Raw genomic sequence first — 18,243 nt, forward strand, 5'->3', positions numbered from 1 at the left:
AGCTTACTTATTCAAATAAAGTCACTCTCGTTTAAAAATCATGAATTCTTTATTAATTCATTATAAAAACAGGGAGAGAAGTAAGGGTGTGGTTTGGGAGGAGGATAGGAAGGATGGAGAAGGCCATTAAAAAAATTTCACAGTAACGACAGCCTTCTGGTTGGGCTGTCCACGGGGGTGGAGTTGGCGGGTGCACGGAGCCTCCCCCCACGCGTTCTTACACGTCTGGGTGAGGGGGATATGGAACATGGTGAGGGTAGAGGGTGGTTATACAGGGGCTGCAGCGGCACTCTGTGATCCTGCTGCCGTTCCTGAAGCTCCACCAGACGCCGGAGCATGTCAGTTTGATCACGCAGCAGCCCTAGAGTTGCATCCCGCCACCGCTGATCTTCCTGCCTCCACCTCTGATTTTCCTGCCGGTCTTCTTGCCGCCACCTCTCATCTCGGGTGTCTCTCCTGTCCTCACGTTCACTGGCATCTTTCCTGTAATTTGATACCACGTCCTTCCACTCATTCAGATGAGCTCTTTCATTGCGTGTAACTTCCATAATATCCGAGAACATTTCATCTCTCGTCTTCTTTTTCCTCCGCCTTATCTGTGCTAGCCTTTGGGATGGAGGAGGCACGCTTGAAAACTTTGCAGCTGCATGAGGGAGAGAAATATTTAAAAAGATACATTTTACAGAATAATGGTTATACTCTTTCACAGTGAACAGCACTATTCACCTTACATAGCACATGTGATTTCCCTACAAGGTCACATTTTTCATCTTAATAGTGAGTGCCTGCAGCTCTGGAGTTACAGATCTCACAGACACAGGTCCAGGCATCAGAATTCAGTTTGCATGCGGCCATGGTAAGCCACTGTCTTTCGGCTTCTGCAGTGATTTACCCCTCCCCCCAATGCATGGCTAATACCACGCTAGCTCCCTGTTAATCAACACCCTTCCCACCCCCCCACCCACTGCGTGGCTGGTAGCTTGGGGAAGATCGCCGGTGACCAAACACAAAAAAGATCATCGGCATTTCACTCCTCCCCTCCCCCCGCTTGGCTACGTGCAGGAAAGGTTTTTTTTTAAGCTGCTGCAGTCCACGAACCCAGTAGGAAAATGGCCATCCCCCTTACTTAAATTCCTGATTTTTAACCAGGTTATCCTGAACGATATCACTTTGCTGAGGATCACACAGCGAGATAAAGAACGGATGCTTCTTGAATGCCAGCAATCACCGGGACCATACGCTGCTATGCTTTGCCATGCAATGATACCTGATTACTTGCTACATGCATGGCGTGGTAAAGTGTCCTACCATGGTGAGCGGAACAAGGCTGTCTTGCCCAGAAACCTTCTGCAAAGGCTTCTGGAGTACCTACAGGAGCGCTTCATCGAGATGTCCCTGGAGGATTTCCTCTCAATCCCCGGACATGTTAACAAACTTTTCTAAGTAACTATACTGTCTGCGAATGCATCCCAAGTCCTCAGGGCAAATCAATCATTAAAAAACGCTTGCTTAAAAAACAATGCTTGCTATTTGCAAAGGTACACTCACCAGAGGTCCCTTCCATGGCGTCATTGTCTGGGATAGTTGCTTGGGAGGGCTGGGAGGAGGGTAATTCCGTCAGGGTGAGAAAAAGCTCCTGGCTGCTGGGGCTCACGGAGTGCTGTGTGCTCTTTGCTAGGTCTTCCTCCTCTTCTTCATCTTCCCCGTCCACATAATCCTCAGACATGGCAGAGATTACAACCCCCACCTCGGAATCCACGGTCAGGGGTGGGGTAATTGTGGCGCAGCCCCCTAAAATTGCATGCAGCTCAGCATAGAAGCGGCATGTTTTTCGACCTGCCCCGGACCTTCCGTTTGCTTCTTTGGTTTTCTGGTAGGCTTGTCTGAGCTCCTTAACTTTCACTCTGCACTGCACTGAGTCCCTGCTGTGGCCTTTATCCGTCATAGCCTTAGAAATTCTTTCAAATACTTTTTCATTTCGTCTTTTGGAACGCAGTTCTGTTAGCACTGAATCCTCTCCCCATATAGCGATCAGATCCAGTACCTCCCGTGCAGTCCATGCTGGGGCTCTTTTTCGATTCTCAGGAGACTGCATTGTTACCTGTGCTGATGAGCTGTGCGTGGTCACCTGTGCTGATGAGCTCTCCACGCTGGGGAAGCAGGAAATGAATTTCAAAAGTTCGCGGGGCTTTTCCTGTCTACCTGGCCAGTGCATCCGAGTTCAGAATGCTGTCCAGAGCGGTCACAGTGGTGCACTGTGGGATACCGCCCGGAGGCCAATACCGTCGATTTGCGGCCACACTAACCCTATTCCGATATGTTAATCCCGATATTAGTGCTACTCCTCTCGTCGGGGAGGAGTACAGAAACCGATTTAAAGAGCCATTAAAATCGATATAAGGTGCCGCCTAGTGTGGACGGGTGTGGCGTTAAATCGGTTTTACACTCCTAAAACCGGTTTAAACGCCTAGTGTAGACCAGGCCTTATAGACATGGTTGGGTGTTTTCCTGAGACTAGGAATTCTGTGGTGCCTGATGGGCATTTATAAGTATTGTTTGATTTCTTGACTGCTGGTGGGTGTTCTGTAGCAATTAAGCAACTTTAAAATCCTGTGTTTGGAGACTCAAAGTTTCATGCACAAAATCAAAGTGCAGACAAACGCATACAATCTCATACAAATTTCTAACACAATTTAACATGAGTGAAACCTTTTAAAATTACTCCTGAAAAGGAAGTAAACACTTCCTTTTTGTTTTCACAAGTGGCTGTTAGTCCAGTGTAGTCTGTTGTGGCTGAGAAAACCATAGATTGGTGTATGTGAAGCTGTGGTTTCCCTTGCTTTCCTCCAGTGTGCAGTCGTAGGGGTAAGGATGCGGTTCATAATGCCAAGTGATACGTTGGGGAGCAGTGACCATGCAGTTTTCCAGCGACTGCAAAGGCTGATTCTGATGTTTGGTCCTGTCAGTCAACCAAGGTCTGCAGTGTTTGGATTTGCTGCCTGAAAAGACCCATTATTATCCTGGTGCATTTCCCTCTCCTTGTTCTGCTGGGACTCCTGGGCCTTTTGCCTGACCTTTTGTTTTGTATTTTTTCCATGTTTTCAATCAGATTGTTCCTACAAGTGCCTTGTCCACAGTCTGATGCAGCACTGGCTTGAAAGAGCTCTCAAAAAATTTCTAGCTTGTCTTCTCTCTCCTTCTCATCAGGTCAGGTGTTAAGGGTGCATCCCTTAAGCTCACCATGCCAGAAGTTGCTAATAAAAACAGACATACCATTGGATTTACAGTGACAATGGGAAGGGAAAAGTTTAAAAACTCCCTTCCTTTACTCTCATAAAAACTTCTAATTAGAGTTGCTTATTGACACTTCAGCTTTGGAGCGCCTTGGGATAGCACCAGTCTTGAGCTCCTGGTGAGTACAGCCTGGTGGAGGAGACTTTCTGTTGTATGAAGCTATAAAATTCGGCCCCCAATTCCATGGCTATGAGTATAGGGCAATGGCAGTGAATACTGGCAGCCCAAGAGTTGTGATTTTTAGCTGACATCTCACTCCTAAGGGTCACAAAGGCACAGAGAGCCCAGTTCTTACTGGTGTCCCAAAGTCAGCCTGTTTGCTGTGATGATGCCAGCTAGACTCCTCGCAGAGTGACATGAGTGTCCTATCGTGGAGGAAGAAATAAGGCTGTCATCCCTAGAAACCTACAGGAGGATCGCAGAGTATTTCCATGAAAGGTTTTCATCAAGCTCTCTCAGGAGGATAAAAAGGGTGTCCCTGTTCACATAAACAAACTGTTCTGCTTAACCCAATAGGGGAATGAAAAGCACATACCAACTCTCCCTCTGTTTGTTGTACCAGTACCTCTCTTGATATGAGCAAAACAATGAAAAGTCAATACCTATGTCTCATGAGCTTGGGGCTGGGTTTGAACATTGTAAGAAAAAATGTATGCACACGCTTACACGAGATTCCTTCCTCTTCATCAGGCTTGTCTGTGTTCACCTGGCAGGACAAGCTAGACCAGGGGTGGGCAAACTACGGCCCATGGGCTGGTTCCGGCCCACCAGGGCTTTGGATCTGGCCTGCGGGCTTGCCAACCCTGTGGTGCCGCGGGCCCCACACCACTCCCAGAAGCGGCCGGCTCCATGTCCCTGCGGCCCCTGGGAGAAAGGGGGCAGAGGGCTTTGTGTGCTGCCCTCGCCTGCAGGCACCGCCCCCTGCAGCTCCCATTGGCTGGGAACACGCGGAGCCCTCTAACCCCACTCTCCTTCTGGAAGCGGCATGGGGCCAGGGCAGGCAGGGAGCCTGTCTTAGCCCTGCTGCATGCTGCTGCCACCCTGGAGCCGCTCTAGGTAAGTGGCACCGGGCTGGAGCCTGCACCTCAGCCCCCTGCCCTGAGCCCCTTGCTGCACCCCTCCTGCAACCCAACCCACTGCCCTGAGCCTCCTCCTGCACTTGGCACCCCCCCGGCACCCCAACACCCTGCCCTGAGCCCCCTTGTACACCCCACACCCCTCCTGCGCTCCAATCCCTTGTCCTGAGCCCCTTCCGGCACACCGCACCCTGCACTCTCTCCTGCACCCCAACCCCCTGCTCCAGCCCTACATTGATGGCCGTGCATGCAGTTTCCGCACCCAGATGTGGCTGCATCTTTTTCCTCCTCACTGTTCACAGCAGGGGTCTCTGTCTCAGGCTCCTTGGCGGTAACTATGGTCTGTGGGGTGCTGGTGAGGTCTTCACCAAGTATGGGATGCAGCCTGTTGTAAAAGCAGCAGGTCTGTGGCTCAGCACCAGTTCTGTAGTGAAGAATGGGGCATTGTGGGACAGGTGCTGGAGGACAGTTTGGACTGATACAGGTCACACAGTGTCTGCGGTTGACCTATATCAACCTGAATAGGTCACCCATGGTTCCACGCCATTTAGGGAGGTGGTTTAACTGTCACTGTAATGAGGCATTTACGTCAGCTGGAGATTAATTTGAGTATAGACGCATACATAGGTCACCATGTGTTGACGTAACTTTGTAGTGGAGACCTGCCCTTCCTTCTGTAGTGAAGACCTAAGGCCTCGTCTACACTGGAAAGTTTTGCCAATAACTTTCTGGTAAATGCTTTGGTAATCCCAACTGCTCATATGTTGTCTCTTACATCCATTGCTCTTCTATTCTACTGAAAATCAATGTAAAGAAAGTAAAACTTCAATATGCATAGTCAAAAAATTTGCTAGGAAACTGAGTTTTCTTTATATGAAGAAAAACACTGGAAAATTTTGATAGCTGTCTAAGGGAATAAAAGGCTAGAAAGGCAGCCAGGCTTTCTATAAATTACTTGGGTTGGAATAATGGATTATGACTGACTTAAAAAAAATGGGGGAGGAGGGCTTTTCTTTTATTGGACAACTCTGTAGATTAAAGATATTACCTCACCCACATTGTTTTGTGTGTGTGTGTGTCTCTCTCTGAAAGGATGAACTACTCTTTAGTTTTAAAATTGGTTTCAATAGCCATAGACTCAAACATTTGGTCTGTAAGTGTATTGGATTGTCTCCTGGACCCAGGTGTAGGTTGTATAGATTACCTTAAATCCCAGGATAAAAAAAATTGCAGACTCAAATGGGTGGGTTTTTTAATTGATATAAAACAATGGGGAAAATGTTTCATTCTCTCTCTTTTTTTATAAATCGTTACTTGTGGGGGATATTTTTATAATCCTTCAGTGAAGGCTGCCCCAGGTTTCAAAGGGCTGCTTCCCTGTCCACAGCATGTGGCTATTTAGTCCGGAATGTGGTTTGTCGCTGCCTCTTTTTAAAAAGGCCTGAGACTTGATCATCCGTAACAGTACTCTGCTCGCTGTCTTTGTAAGCTGCTTTTTAGGTATGGAGTCTTCTTGCACTCCCCCCCCACCCCAAGGTTATAAGCACCCCCCTAAGGCTAATTGTGTCATGACATTTTCTTCTGATAAGCTGAAGCTCCTCGTGGAATGTCTCCTTTCAGTAAGGAAGAAAGCAATGTTGGGCAGTCACTACCCTGGGTTTGGAGGGTGGTGTCTCTTAGTCCCTATTTTAGTGCTGTCAAGTAAAGATTGTAAAGCAATTTCATGGCGGTAGGATAGTTATGGCAGGTAAGTCTGCATGTTGGCAGTTAGGCAATGGGGGTTAATAAAGTACCAAGCGATTTCATTACATGTTTTCAGCAAGCCACTGGTTCCTATAAACCAGTGTTCAGCCAAGTGTTAATTGAGGAGAGAGCTTGTACAATGACTAAAGCCTGGTCTCTGCTACAAAGTTAGATCTATTTATTTATGTTATTCGGGACTGTGAAAATCTTCACACCCTGTTAAATTGACCTAAGCCCTGGGGTAGACACTGCTGAGTCCATAGAAGAATTCTTGTGGTGACCTAGATGCTATTTCTTGTAGAGATGGATTTACTACAGCAGTAAACGAACCCTTCCGTCACTGTAGTAAGTGTGTGTGCTACAAAGCTGCAGCATTTCTAGTGTAGACCTACCCTAGTTGTTAATAGTTGCACCCTAGTGTGCATTTCTTACAAATGCTTCTCTAAGACCTAGTTTACATGCTTTAATTTAGGGGAATAAACTATCCCATTACAAGCATCTTTTTATACCAGTATAACTGTCTCAGCACTTAAGGGGTAATACATCAGTTTCTAAGCAGACATTAAGTGGCACAAACTGGGCAAACAAGCTGATACCGCGAGATGTACACTCTTTTTGACATGGCAGTTTCCCATCCATGGAACATGTATTCCAGTCTGATTTGAGCACAGCAAATTCCTCCTTCTTACCTTGTGGCCACATCTAAACTAGGAAAAAGGTCATGTTTAAAAAATGTGTTTGGCTGGTCATGGGTAACCCTGGGGTTCACCATACTTCCCCTGTACACTCTGGGTGCAGAAGCCTATTTAAAATCTTGTTAGTTCAAACTTGATCTATTTTACTAGTATAGACTGAGCATGTGATTTTACTTTTTACTTTGCAGTATGGCATTCCCTTCTCCAGATAAAGGCAGAACTACATGTGAGGCCTTGATCTTTGAGTAATATAAAAAGTTCACACATGAGATGTGACACAGAAAACATTAGTCAAATAAAATATAGTGGGCTCTCTTAAACTTCTCTCGTACAAAAACACCCCAAATAGTTAAAACTGAAAAGATTTAAATTCTAACCACTCCTCATTATGCTACTTGTCTCTGCATTTTTCTCTCCTTGGACAATGGAAATAAACTGCTTCCTTTCTAATCAATGTTCTTTTTGTAGCCTACCGGTATTCTGCAATATTTGGGTTCTTAACGCAATAAAAGAATGCTAGCTCCTTTAAAAAACAAAACTTTGTCCTTGTTCTACAAATTAAAAAGCAAAGTTTAGGTGCTCTCTATGGAATGTTTGTGCATAAAAATGAACCCCTATGTCTTAAGAAATATAGTACAGGACCTGACTTTGGTGCAAAATTTGACCTGACAATGTCCCTTTTCAATTATTCTTCATGATCATTTGTCTCTAAGTCTGGATAGTGTTGGAGCTGTCTTTATGGAAAGCAATAACTAGTTATTGCTGGGTTAAATCAGAATTTACAATGCACAACCAAGCACCTTAAATCTCCTAAGGAGAATGAATGAATGACTCGAACATATTAGAAGTGAATTGACTTTCAAAACATGTTGGCACTAACCCAGCTCTGTGTTCCGAGTAAATCTTATTGCTGTAGTTGCTAAGCACTTACCATAGTAGATGGCGGGTGTTGGTTTGGGCATTCTAGCCATTGAAACAAATACTCCTTTTAATACCTCTCTCCCCTCCTGTTGTGTTCTTGTAGGAACTGAAACTGCCTGTCTATAAGGCCCATTCACCACAGATTGGGATGCGCCGCTACTTTACTGACCTCTTGACTGTCCTCAGCAGCCGCTGCAATCTCTGCCCTACGGCACGGCATCTTGCTGTCTACTTACTGGACCTCTTTATGGATCACTACGATATTACTGTGAAGCAACTGCATGTCATTTCGATTGCCTGCCTTCTCCTAGCAAGTAAGTTAACTGCTGCCTATTAACATATTTGTTTTTTCCCTAATCAAGCAGATGGTTGCTTTGTTTATGTAACACACAAGCTGCTATTCTCCATTCAACAGGAGATCATTTTAATGCAAGATATAGCTTCTCCTAGAATTCATCAATTTGGGCTTGAAATTGTGCAGTGCTTGGCTTCCATAGGGAGCTGGGATCACTCAGTACATTGGAGAATAGGACCTCCTAATATCTGAGCTGAAGGCAGTTACCAAAGCACACTGCGGCAGCTGTATGTGCTTGCCAATATACCTCTGAACCAGCATTACGTGGTTTTAAAGTAGCTTTGTTTAGTAACCAAACTGAAAACAAGTTGAATTGTTAAACTCTTGCATTTCAGGGGAGTTTTTAAGAAGCTATCTTAAAGAATGGGATTTTTAACTTGGCAAAGAAGTTCAGGGTTCCCAGCCAGTAGCTCTACATAAACCCCTAAACATTTGTACCACTGGAGAACTTTTGCTCACAGTGATGTCTTCTACATCAATGCATCTATGACTTGAGTGAGAACCTGGCTAGAAAATTTATAAGTACAGAATATGTACTAAAATGTTACACAGCAACTAATGTCCATTTGAGTAAAGTGACGCTGTCATACTTGTTCAGGTTTCTTGGTCTGTCTTGAAAATGAGCCTGTGACAAAGATAGCTTTATTTGTTCAGCACCACCTCTGCACTCAAGGCTATGCAAATGGTGGATGGCACTGATGCAGCCACAAGGATCCTACTCATGGTCTCTCCCGAAATGGGTTGTGCTAGGATAATTCTACCATACAAAGGACACTTAAGGCAGCGTAACGCTATGGTGGAACAGACAAAAGATTTTGGTATGTTTCTAAAACTAGAGAAGTGTTGCCCTTTTTTCCTAGCTCTGAAAAAGGTGGAGGTTATTGTATCATCTTTGAAAGATAGAGGAGCTAGGATTGGTGAATGATCATTTAGTTGCTGACTTACCTTGCAGTAAAAGCTGATTAAAGTTGGAATGGAGAAGAAACCAAAATAATGGCATTGGCTGGAATTAGTTCAATCTTTTCTTTGAGCCTGGTATTTTGGTTCAGTCTCACTTTTTTTAAACAAAATACCAGATTTAAATATCCCTAAACACTAAGGGTTTGTCTACACTTACATTTTATAGCACTCTAACTTGCTGGCTCAGGGGTGTGAAAAATCACCTCCCTGAGTGCAGCAAGTCTGAGTGCTTTAAAGCGCTAGTGTAGACAGGCTTCGAGCACTGGGAGCTGCGCTAATCCTCTCTTGGAGGTGGATTACCAGGAGAGCTCTGTCTCAGTGCTCGTGCGTGACCACACTCGCACTTCAGAGTGCTGCCGTGGGAGCGTTCCTGCGGCAGCGCTTGGAAGTTTCCAGTGTAGACGTACCCTTTTGCAAGCTCAGAACTGAACTTCACAACTTGCAGCTCATCTTTTAAAATCTCCAGCACTGCATAACTTCATTACGTTGCAAGAGAGGGGCTTCCAACTGCTGAAGTAATGCCAGTTCAAAGCACTTACTTTCCAGGTCACTTTAATCTAAGAGAATATAGTAGTTGTCCTTCTGTTTATAATGGATGAAGGAGGTCTCAAAGCTTTTGGTCTTCTCTGCCCCCTCCCCCTCCCTTTTTTTTTTTTTTTAAACTGTCTAGCCTGGAAGAGTGCTGTTAAGGTATCATTCCAATAGTTCTTCAGTCAGATTTAGGGGAAGGACTTTACGCATTTAACTTCAGTGACTTTCATTATAGAGAGAGGATGAAGGGATTTGACATACTCACCCCTTCACTCAAGGTATGACTGCTAACGTATACCTTGCAAGGACCCCTACCTCATTTCCTCCTCCAATCAGGAAAGATTAGACTATATAGTCCTCCCAACTTCTAGGTTAAAAACAAGCAGAGAAACTTTTCAGGCTGCCCTTTATATAAAGAAGCAAAAAAACCCTCCCCTAACTGGGAGGAGGAGGAAATCTTTTGCAGGTCGCCTCAGGTGTAATAAGGCAAAAGGGAACTTGCAAGCTGCCTTATGACAGCAGTAGAGGAAAATTATTTTGCAACTTCTCTGAGCATTGTAAGGAGGGAGTAACTTCTAAAATGTGTGATAACCTAAATATAAGTAAGGGCTTTTTCTAAATACAACAGTTATATTGGTACAGGTAAAGCAGTCCGTGTCAGATTAGGCACTGGGCCAATGGGGCCTATGCCCAGGGCAGTGGCGGCTCTAGAAATTCCACCGCCCCAAGCAGGGTGTGGCGTTGCGCCGCTCGCACCGCCCTTCCCCGGTCCTGCGGCCGGGGCAGAAGTGCCTGCGGACGGTGCCGTGGTCCCGCGGCTCCAGTGAAGCATCCGCAGGCATGCTTGCGGGAGCTCCGTCCGAGCCGCGGGACCAGCGCACCCGCCGCAGTCATGCCTGCGGGTGCTCAAGCGGAGCCGCGGGAAGAGGGGACTCTCCGCAGTTATGCCTGCGGCAGGTCCGCTCGTCCCGGGGCTCCGGTGGACCTCCTGCAGGCATGACTGCGGAAGGTCCGCGGGAGCCAAATGCCACCCTGCCAGGACAATGCCGCCCCATGCGCCTGCTTGGCGCGCTGGGGTCTGGAGCCGGCCCTGGCCCAGGGGCCTGGCCAACTGGAGGGGCCCCCAAAAATGGGTGTGCCCCACTCTGCCCGTTGGTCCTGCTGGGGAGTGGTGTTAGGGCCTGAGGGCTTTCCCCGCTCTGTGCCCCCCCCCCACACACCTGGTGCTCCAATGAGGGAGCAGGCTCGGGGCACAGGGTCTTGCTGGAGCGCCAGGCGGGCAGAGTGGAGTGGGGCAAGCCCCCCGTGTCCCAACCCTGCTCCCCAGCTGGAGCACAGGGGGACTGCAGGCGGAAGGGGTGAGGTGGCCCCATAACACCCTAATTTGCCCCTGGAAAGCAGTACAACCCTCCCCCTTGCCCCTTCCCAGTGTCAGCATGGTTGCACCATAATAGCTTATTCCTGTGCATCACCTTTATAACTGTGTCTACACCACGATTTTTACAAAAATAAAATAGTTAAGAGTGGAACAAAATCTGCATGTAGATGAGGCCTTAAATGACTGAAGTCTTAAGCTTGCATACAAGGGGATATTTACCCATATAATTATATTGGCATAACTCCCCATCTGGATATTCTGCTCTTCTAGAATAAAAGTTTTTTTTTGATTGTTTGTTTTTTTCTGGTTTATATTGTATCATTGTCAAAGTAGCACAAGCTAAACCAGGAAAAGGTACTCTTAGTCCTCAATGAGTGCCCATGTGGGGAGATATGCCAGGAAACTTTCCTCTGTGGACAAGCCTTGAGAAGCATCAGTTTGAGAGAGTTCTCTACCAGTCTCAGGAAACTTTGATCTACTGAACCACCCTGTAAGTGTGGTTTCCCTGAATATCTGTATAGGTACATCTAGACTTCTGACAAGCTTCTTCCACTGTAGCAAGGAGGAAAGAAAACTGTTCTTCTTCGAGTGATTGCTCATATGCATTCCAGTTAGGTGTGCGCGTGCCACGTGCACGCTCGTCGGAAGATGTTTACCCTAGCCACACTCGGTGGGTCGGCTGGGCGCCCCCTGGAGTGGTGCCGCTATAGCGCCAGATATATACCCCAGCCGACCCATCCGCTCCTCAGTTCCTTCTTTCCGCCTGTGACGGTTGTTGGAACAGTGGAGTGCGGCATCGCTGTCCTCCAGAACCCTAGCTTCTCGCTCTTGTCTCTACCTCGTTGTGTATATAGTTCCACTTTAGTGTAGTTAGAGTTAGTTTACTAGTTTAGTTGTAGTTAGTGTATAGTTTACAGGGGAATTGGGGGACTAGCCCCCTTTTTTCCCCCCGACCCGGTGCGGGCTCATGCTCAAGGCACCGGGGTTTAAGCCGTGCTCAGCCTGCCAGAAGCCGATGCCGGTTGGAGACCCTCACGAATCTTGCCTGAAGTGCTTAGGAGAGTCTCACCAGCAGAGCATTTCTATAAGAAGCTGTATAGCTTTTCAGCAGAGAACAGAGTCTCTTCAAAAAACGAGATAAGATGATTTTTCAGTCCATCTGGTGAAACATTTGTTGTAGTTTAAAAACAAGTGAGACTAAATTACTACATGAAGCAAAGAGAATTAATCTGAGTGAAAAGTAGAGCTGGTCAAAACTTTTTTTCGTTTGAAATGTGTTTTTGATTTTTTTTTCTTTTTTTCATCAAAATGGACATTCTAGGGGAAGTGTCTAGTTTTGACTGAGTTTTTAGGCTGACATAAACAGAAAACCTACTGGGTTTCTGTTACTTATTTTAAAAACCTGAACATTTTTGATATTTTTTTCTTTAATGTTTTGTGAAGAAATAATAATAATAATAAAAAATTCCCTACCAGCTTTAATGAAAAGCACTTTGTGGTGCTGTGACACTCTGTACATCAGAGAATCACCCTACACCCCCATGTAAATCTTTATAAAATGATTGTGTGGTATCCAATACAAAGTTTGTCATGTTGGGTGTCATTGGAAGGCTCATGATGCACTGAGCATGGTTGTTATAGTGATGTTATAGTAATCATTACTGTAATGTTATAATTTCCTGTATATGGTTATGATGTTGAAAATGTACCCTCATGGCTTAAAGCAAGCCCATGCAAAATCTTGCCAAGGACAGAGAGGCAGTTCACACCTCGTCAGGGCATGAATGGGACAAACCCAGCCCAGCCTCACAGGAACAATGGACGCTGGCATAGGCGCCGACTTCTACTGGTGCCGGTGGGTGGGTTCTCTGCCTCCGGCCCTGCCCTGACTCCACCCCTGTCCTGCCCCCTCCTGTCCCCATTCCAACCCCTTCCCCAACCCCCTGCCCGGGCCCCGCCTCTTCCCCACCTCCTCCCTTGAGCGTGCCACATTCTCGCTCCTCTCCCCTCCATCCCGAGCTTGCTACAGCTGTTCGGCGGCGGGAGGTAGGCAGAGAAACTGGGACGCAGTGCGCTCGGAGGAGGCAGCGGTGGTGGAGGAGGTGGTGAGTCGGGGCAGGGAGCTTGGTCAATTTTTCCCCGTGGGTGCTCCAGCCCCAGAGCACCCATGGAGTCGGCGCCTAAGGACACTGGCTTAGGCAGCAACAAAAGAATCTGTTAGACCTTCAAATGAGTCACCCCCTTCCTTTGGTCAGTCTGGAACTGTGATGAGGTAATGCTCACCTGACTCTGAAAGGGCGGGGGGGAGGAAGGGGCAGCAAAGCCAAGAGGAAAGAAAGGACATGATAAAAGGGAGAGACATTTTGCCATGCTCTCTCTCTCCCACCTACACCTACAGACACCACCAACACCAAGTGACTGAAGCACTGATCAAAGAGGAGAGCCTGGCTGAAGAGCCAGCCTGTGGTGAGAAGCATCTAAGTTTCTAAGGACATTGAAAGTGTTAAGATCAGCTTAGAATGCGTTTTCCTTTTATTTCATTTGACCAAATCTAACTTGTTTTGACTTGTAATCACTTAAAATCTATCTTTATAGTTAATACATTTGTTTGTTCTACCTGAAGCAGTGCATTTGGTTTGAAGCTTGTCAGAGACTCCCTGTGAGATAACAAGCCTGGTACATATCAATTTCTTTGTTAAATTGATAAACTCATATAAGCTTCCAGTGGGCATAACTGAACACTGCAAGACGGAGGTTCCTAGGGTTGCGTCTGGGACCGGAGATATTGGCTAGTGTCATTCGGTTGCAAGTAGCTGGGAGCAGCTTACATGCCAGAGGCTGTGCGTGAACAGCCCAGGATTGGGGGTTCTCACAGCAGGGTAACGCTGGCTCCCAGAGTTAAGGATTGGAGTGACCTAACAGCTCACCGGTCTAGGGGAACACCACAGGTGCATTTTAAAAAAAAACTCTGAAGACCATGCACACTTGCCTATATCTTTGCGTTTGTTAGCAGGTAAAGTAACTTATTAGTTACAAAATGTTTGACAAATGGGAAGGCTCTTGCAGTTCCAGAACAACCTGGGTCCATTTGTGCTGGCCAGGCAAATCATATTGGAACTTGAAATCACTATAACCAAGGTGTGTGTGTCCCTTGAAAAACCATTGAGTAGTTGTAACCTGCTTGCCACTACTGCTTCAAATGCATGCAAAATGGGAGGGGTGGAGGAGGTTTCTGCAGTTTTGAGGGGATTAATATTAAAGCCCTGTGCACACTAATTGAAAATGAACGAATGCTAGTGCAGATAGGACAAAACCTTCACGGTTGTTTTAGAAAATGTGATTTGAGACTCCTTCAATACTGGTTCACAGGGAGTCTGTTGCTGGAAAATGGCTTTCAGAAGCAGTTAAATACCATAGGTCAGGAAGGCTACAGAGATTAACACACCTCCCAGAGTTATCAGTTTATGGAGATGAAAGGCATTTGATTCCTGAATCAGGCTGTCTGGGTGCCCATTCAGACAGCATTGCGGTGGTCCTTATTCTCGGGAAAGAATGCAAGACTGGAAGATTTTTCTCTGTAAAATTCCCTCTGAGGCAGAGGGGAATCTTATCTCTAAATTGCTTACCTAGTCTTGACTGAAGTAAAGGAAACCACTAGTTAATGCTCTGCAGAACCATACCATAATTTAAAACCTATCATCCAGTAATATACTAAGGCCTGGCTTACAGACACTGATTTCTATACCAATATAACTATTTTGATTAGGAGTGTAATTATTTTTTAAAATTAATTATACCAGCACAACCCATTGTGTGGACATAGTTGTTCTGCCATAAAGGTGCTATATTGGTATAATTACCAGTGCACTAAGGGGGAAGGAGGATGCACAGCTTCAACTATACCTGTAGCGTTAAAGCAGTACCGTTTTTTGTGTTTAGACTATCCCTAAAGAGAACTCTGCTTTTATCAGTATAAAATCCTGCTCTCCTTTCTTCCCTGAAGAGCTAACCCTCAACAGCTGGCTTTAGGCAACAGATCTCATAGACTCATAGACTTTAAGGTCAGAAGGGACCATTATGATATCTAGTCTGACCTCCTGCACAATGCAGGCCACAGAATCCCACCCATCCACTTCTATAACAAACCCCTAGCCTATGTCTGAGTTATCGAAGTCCCCAAATTGCGGTTTGAAGACCTCAAGCTGCAGAGAATCCTCCAGAAAGTGACCCGTGCCCCATCTCCTTCCATGAGTTAACACAGGGCAACTTTGAATGCTCTCACAATTTTTAGTTATTGTTCCTTTCTCCTCTTGAGGGTTCTGCTTTTATTGCAATGTAGTAATTTATTTTGTTTAGCCAAACTCCATGAGCAATCTGTTAGCTGCTTCTCTATACTCATTCCCGTGTTGCTTCCAGAACATTCTAATTTCTCAGAGGGTTTTTACCCAACTCCCTAAATAAATAGTAATAAAAAAAAAAGTATTAACAGGTTCACAGATTCTTGCCATGTACATATCAGAAACAACACAATCATTACAACAGTGAGCTTTTGTTTAAGGCGACATGATACAGGATTATAGTCATCAAATCTCTCTGTTTAAAAAGGTGTTACCATATTACAGAGTTTACACAACTTCTTAATCCTCCTGTGTGCTTTCCAAGAGCTGAGTTTAAAAAATAGAGGGAACTGGAGCGAAAGGAGAACACATTAACACTACCTGAGCTGAGGTCAGGTACGGGCAATCTCTCCCCACCCTGTTCTCCCGCTGAGCATGTAGAGCGGCTTCCAGCTCATCCGGTGGATTCTGCTTTGTGATGCCCTTGCTATGCACAGTTGGAGAAAGTCATTAGTGACAGCACAGCAACCAACCAGCATGAATGCGTAAGTGCCCTGTGCCTTCATGGGGGCAGCTCAGCTGCTTGCTTTCAGCAAGGAGGATTGTGGGCTGCCTTCCAAAAGCTAGAGCAGTGCAAGTCTCAGCTGTCTGAAAGAAGATGCATTTGCAAACTCCTTTGTTGAGACTAGAAGGAGGGGTGGGTGGGAGAGAGAGCTGCTTTCTGACTGAAAGGCTGAGAGAGCGCATTGCTCATGAGTGTGCTCTAAGGCAGCGAGGCTCGCTTTTCAGGGCACCTGACATATGTTGTTGGTGAGCTAAAGAAAAGCTTCCACAGGCCTTATTCAGTCCAGTTGGCAAAACTGCTTCATTGACACATGGGCAGGCAGCCTGTTAGTTTGGCTTCTAACAAGTTTGGTGTTGTGGGTTTTCCTTTCACTTACAGTAATTCTCTGGGGGTGAGTATCATCTCTGTTTGTACAGTACCTATCACAACGAGCAGTGATGAGCTGCCAAAATTTTAACAACCGGTTCCCTATAAAAAAGTTCTGATTTAAGGGGGGGAGCAGGGGAGGGGCCGGGGCAGGCGGAGACATACTTGTGGGGCCGGAGGCAAATTGCCCCACTTGCCTCCCCAGCAGCCCTAGAGCTTGCAGCCCCCTCTCCCCTTACCTTGCTGGCAGCTCAGAGCAACTCCAGAGCTCAGCTGAGCTGCCCAGCTGGTGCCGGCGGCTGGCCACGCTGCAGCTGGGGGGAAGCGTGGGAAGGGCGGGGGGAGCTTCAGCCTCCCCTGCTGGGAATCCTGGGAGCAAGATGGTCCAGCCCGTGGACTGGAGTTCTTTACCCACCTCCTGGCCCTTTAACAACCGGTTCTCCATGGAGGTCTAATTTTAGCAACCGGTTCTTGGGAACTTGTGGGAACCTGCTCCAGCTCACCACTGACAACGAGGACCCATTTCTTGATTAGCACATGTAGGTGCTAGTGCAATATAAATAACAGAAGCACAGTAAATTGTTTCCTGGTCAATGTTAGAAATTAAGTCAGGTAGGATGGCACATAAGATTTCACTGTACATTTAATCTCTCCCTCTTGTATAAGTGGTCGCTTTTTGATTTAGCTTGTCACTTGTGTTCGGTTTTTTTGTTTGTTTGTTTAGCGTAAACCCTTTCCTTTTATGCTGAAAGATAAGACTGTTATACGAGTTATGCAGATATTGGTTATATTAGTGTAATTTTCCCATATAGACAACTCCTAACTGTACCACTCTGGATATGTCTCCACTGACCAAAAAAAGTTGTGTGTTCGCTACAGGATGACTAACTTGTGTTGACTATCCTGCTGTAAAACATAGTGGAGGCAGGACTTACCATGAGGTAAACTAGGCTAGGTCAGCGACTGGTGGGGGGCGGGGGGGGAGTAATAGAGCTGACTTTGCCTAGCTACCCCAAAGTATAAACTACAGGTGCCTTGTCTCCACTGCAGATTTTACAGTGAGATAACTATGGCATGCTAATCTCTCTGCGGGGAAAAACCAATCCTATTCTCCCCCCCCAACACCTTTGGTCAGAGAAGACAAAGCTTCTGTCTGGCCACAGGGTTGGAGAGTTCTAGGCCTTGCAATGGGTCCAGAAAATTGTTTTCCCCAGGTGTCTTCTGCATGTCAGTGACTTGTGTGTGGAGAATTCTAGCTACCTCCTTGAGTGGGAAACAATTTGTGTTGACAGTAAGTCATCCAGCCTTGTTATATTCAGACTGTTACAGGCCCAGAACAGCAGAGTTTTTGATAAACACAGGTAAATGAAGTTCATTTGGTGTCCTCTGTGCCTGACTCTCTCCCCTGTCTTCAATTTATCTCCCCATAAACATTCCATTCTTATGAAGCTTTAGCTTCACTGCCCAGCTGGAAAATGCTGACTAAATGCCTTGGTAATGCCAAATGCTCCTTTCTGGGGTAAGTACAACCTGGTTGCCCTTACTTTACTGAAGCTTACCCTACAACTGCCAGGCTTTAAAATCCTTCCCAGGAGTGAGACTCTCTCTCTGAAGGAGAGAGTCTCAGAGGTACCTGAGGCTTATTTTGAATTAACCTCCCTTAGCTGGGCATCAGTATTGGGGCCAGCTTTCCATCGCTGCCAAGTCTTATGTAACTCTGTTTTTTTATAAACATGCTACTGCTGTTGATTCAGCCTTCCTTTCACCACCATCGGTTCAGTGTTTTCGCTCACTTCCCTGTTTCTCCGTTTCCAATCCCTCTCCTTTCTCTACACAGTTCTTTGTCACGCTCCTGATCATCTGTTCTTCCTCAACCCTCTGCACACTTCAGCCTTCTTTCACCACCAGGCTGCCTTTGTGTGCATCCTTTCCTCCCCATGTTATCAACAGGCTGCTGCTGCTGCTGCTCTTATTCAGGGCTGGGAGACAGTGGGTGGGTGACTTGTAACTGGTGCTGGCCAC

At 46.3% G+C, this 18,243-nt stretch overlaps 1 protein-coding gene across 9 annotated transcripts in view; it reads left to right on the forward strand.

Annotated features, from left to right (window-relative positions):
- Positions 1 to 18,243, forward strand: part of CCNJL (cyclin J like) — a 55,803-nt gene that overhangs the window by 17,438 nt on the left and 20,122 nt on the right. For all 9 annotated transcript variants that reach the window (XM_045028882.1, XM_045028887.1, XM_045028881.1 and 6 more), the window contains one exon: positions 7,833 to 8,043. In XM_045028882.1, coding sequence (XP_044884817.1) covers positions 7,833 to 8,043 — 211 coding nt within the window. The remainder of the gene's footprint in view (positions 1 to 7,832; positions 8,044 to 18,243) is intronic.

Source organism: Mauremys mutica, chromosome 8 (genome assembly GCF_020497125.1).
Source record: "Mauremys mutica isolate MM-2020 ecotype Southern chromosome 8, ASM2049712v1, whole genome shotgun sequence".
Taxonomy (NCBI): Eukaryota; Metazoa; Chordata; order Testudines; family Geoemydidae; genus Mauremys; species Mauremys mutica.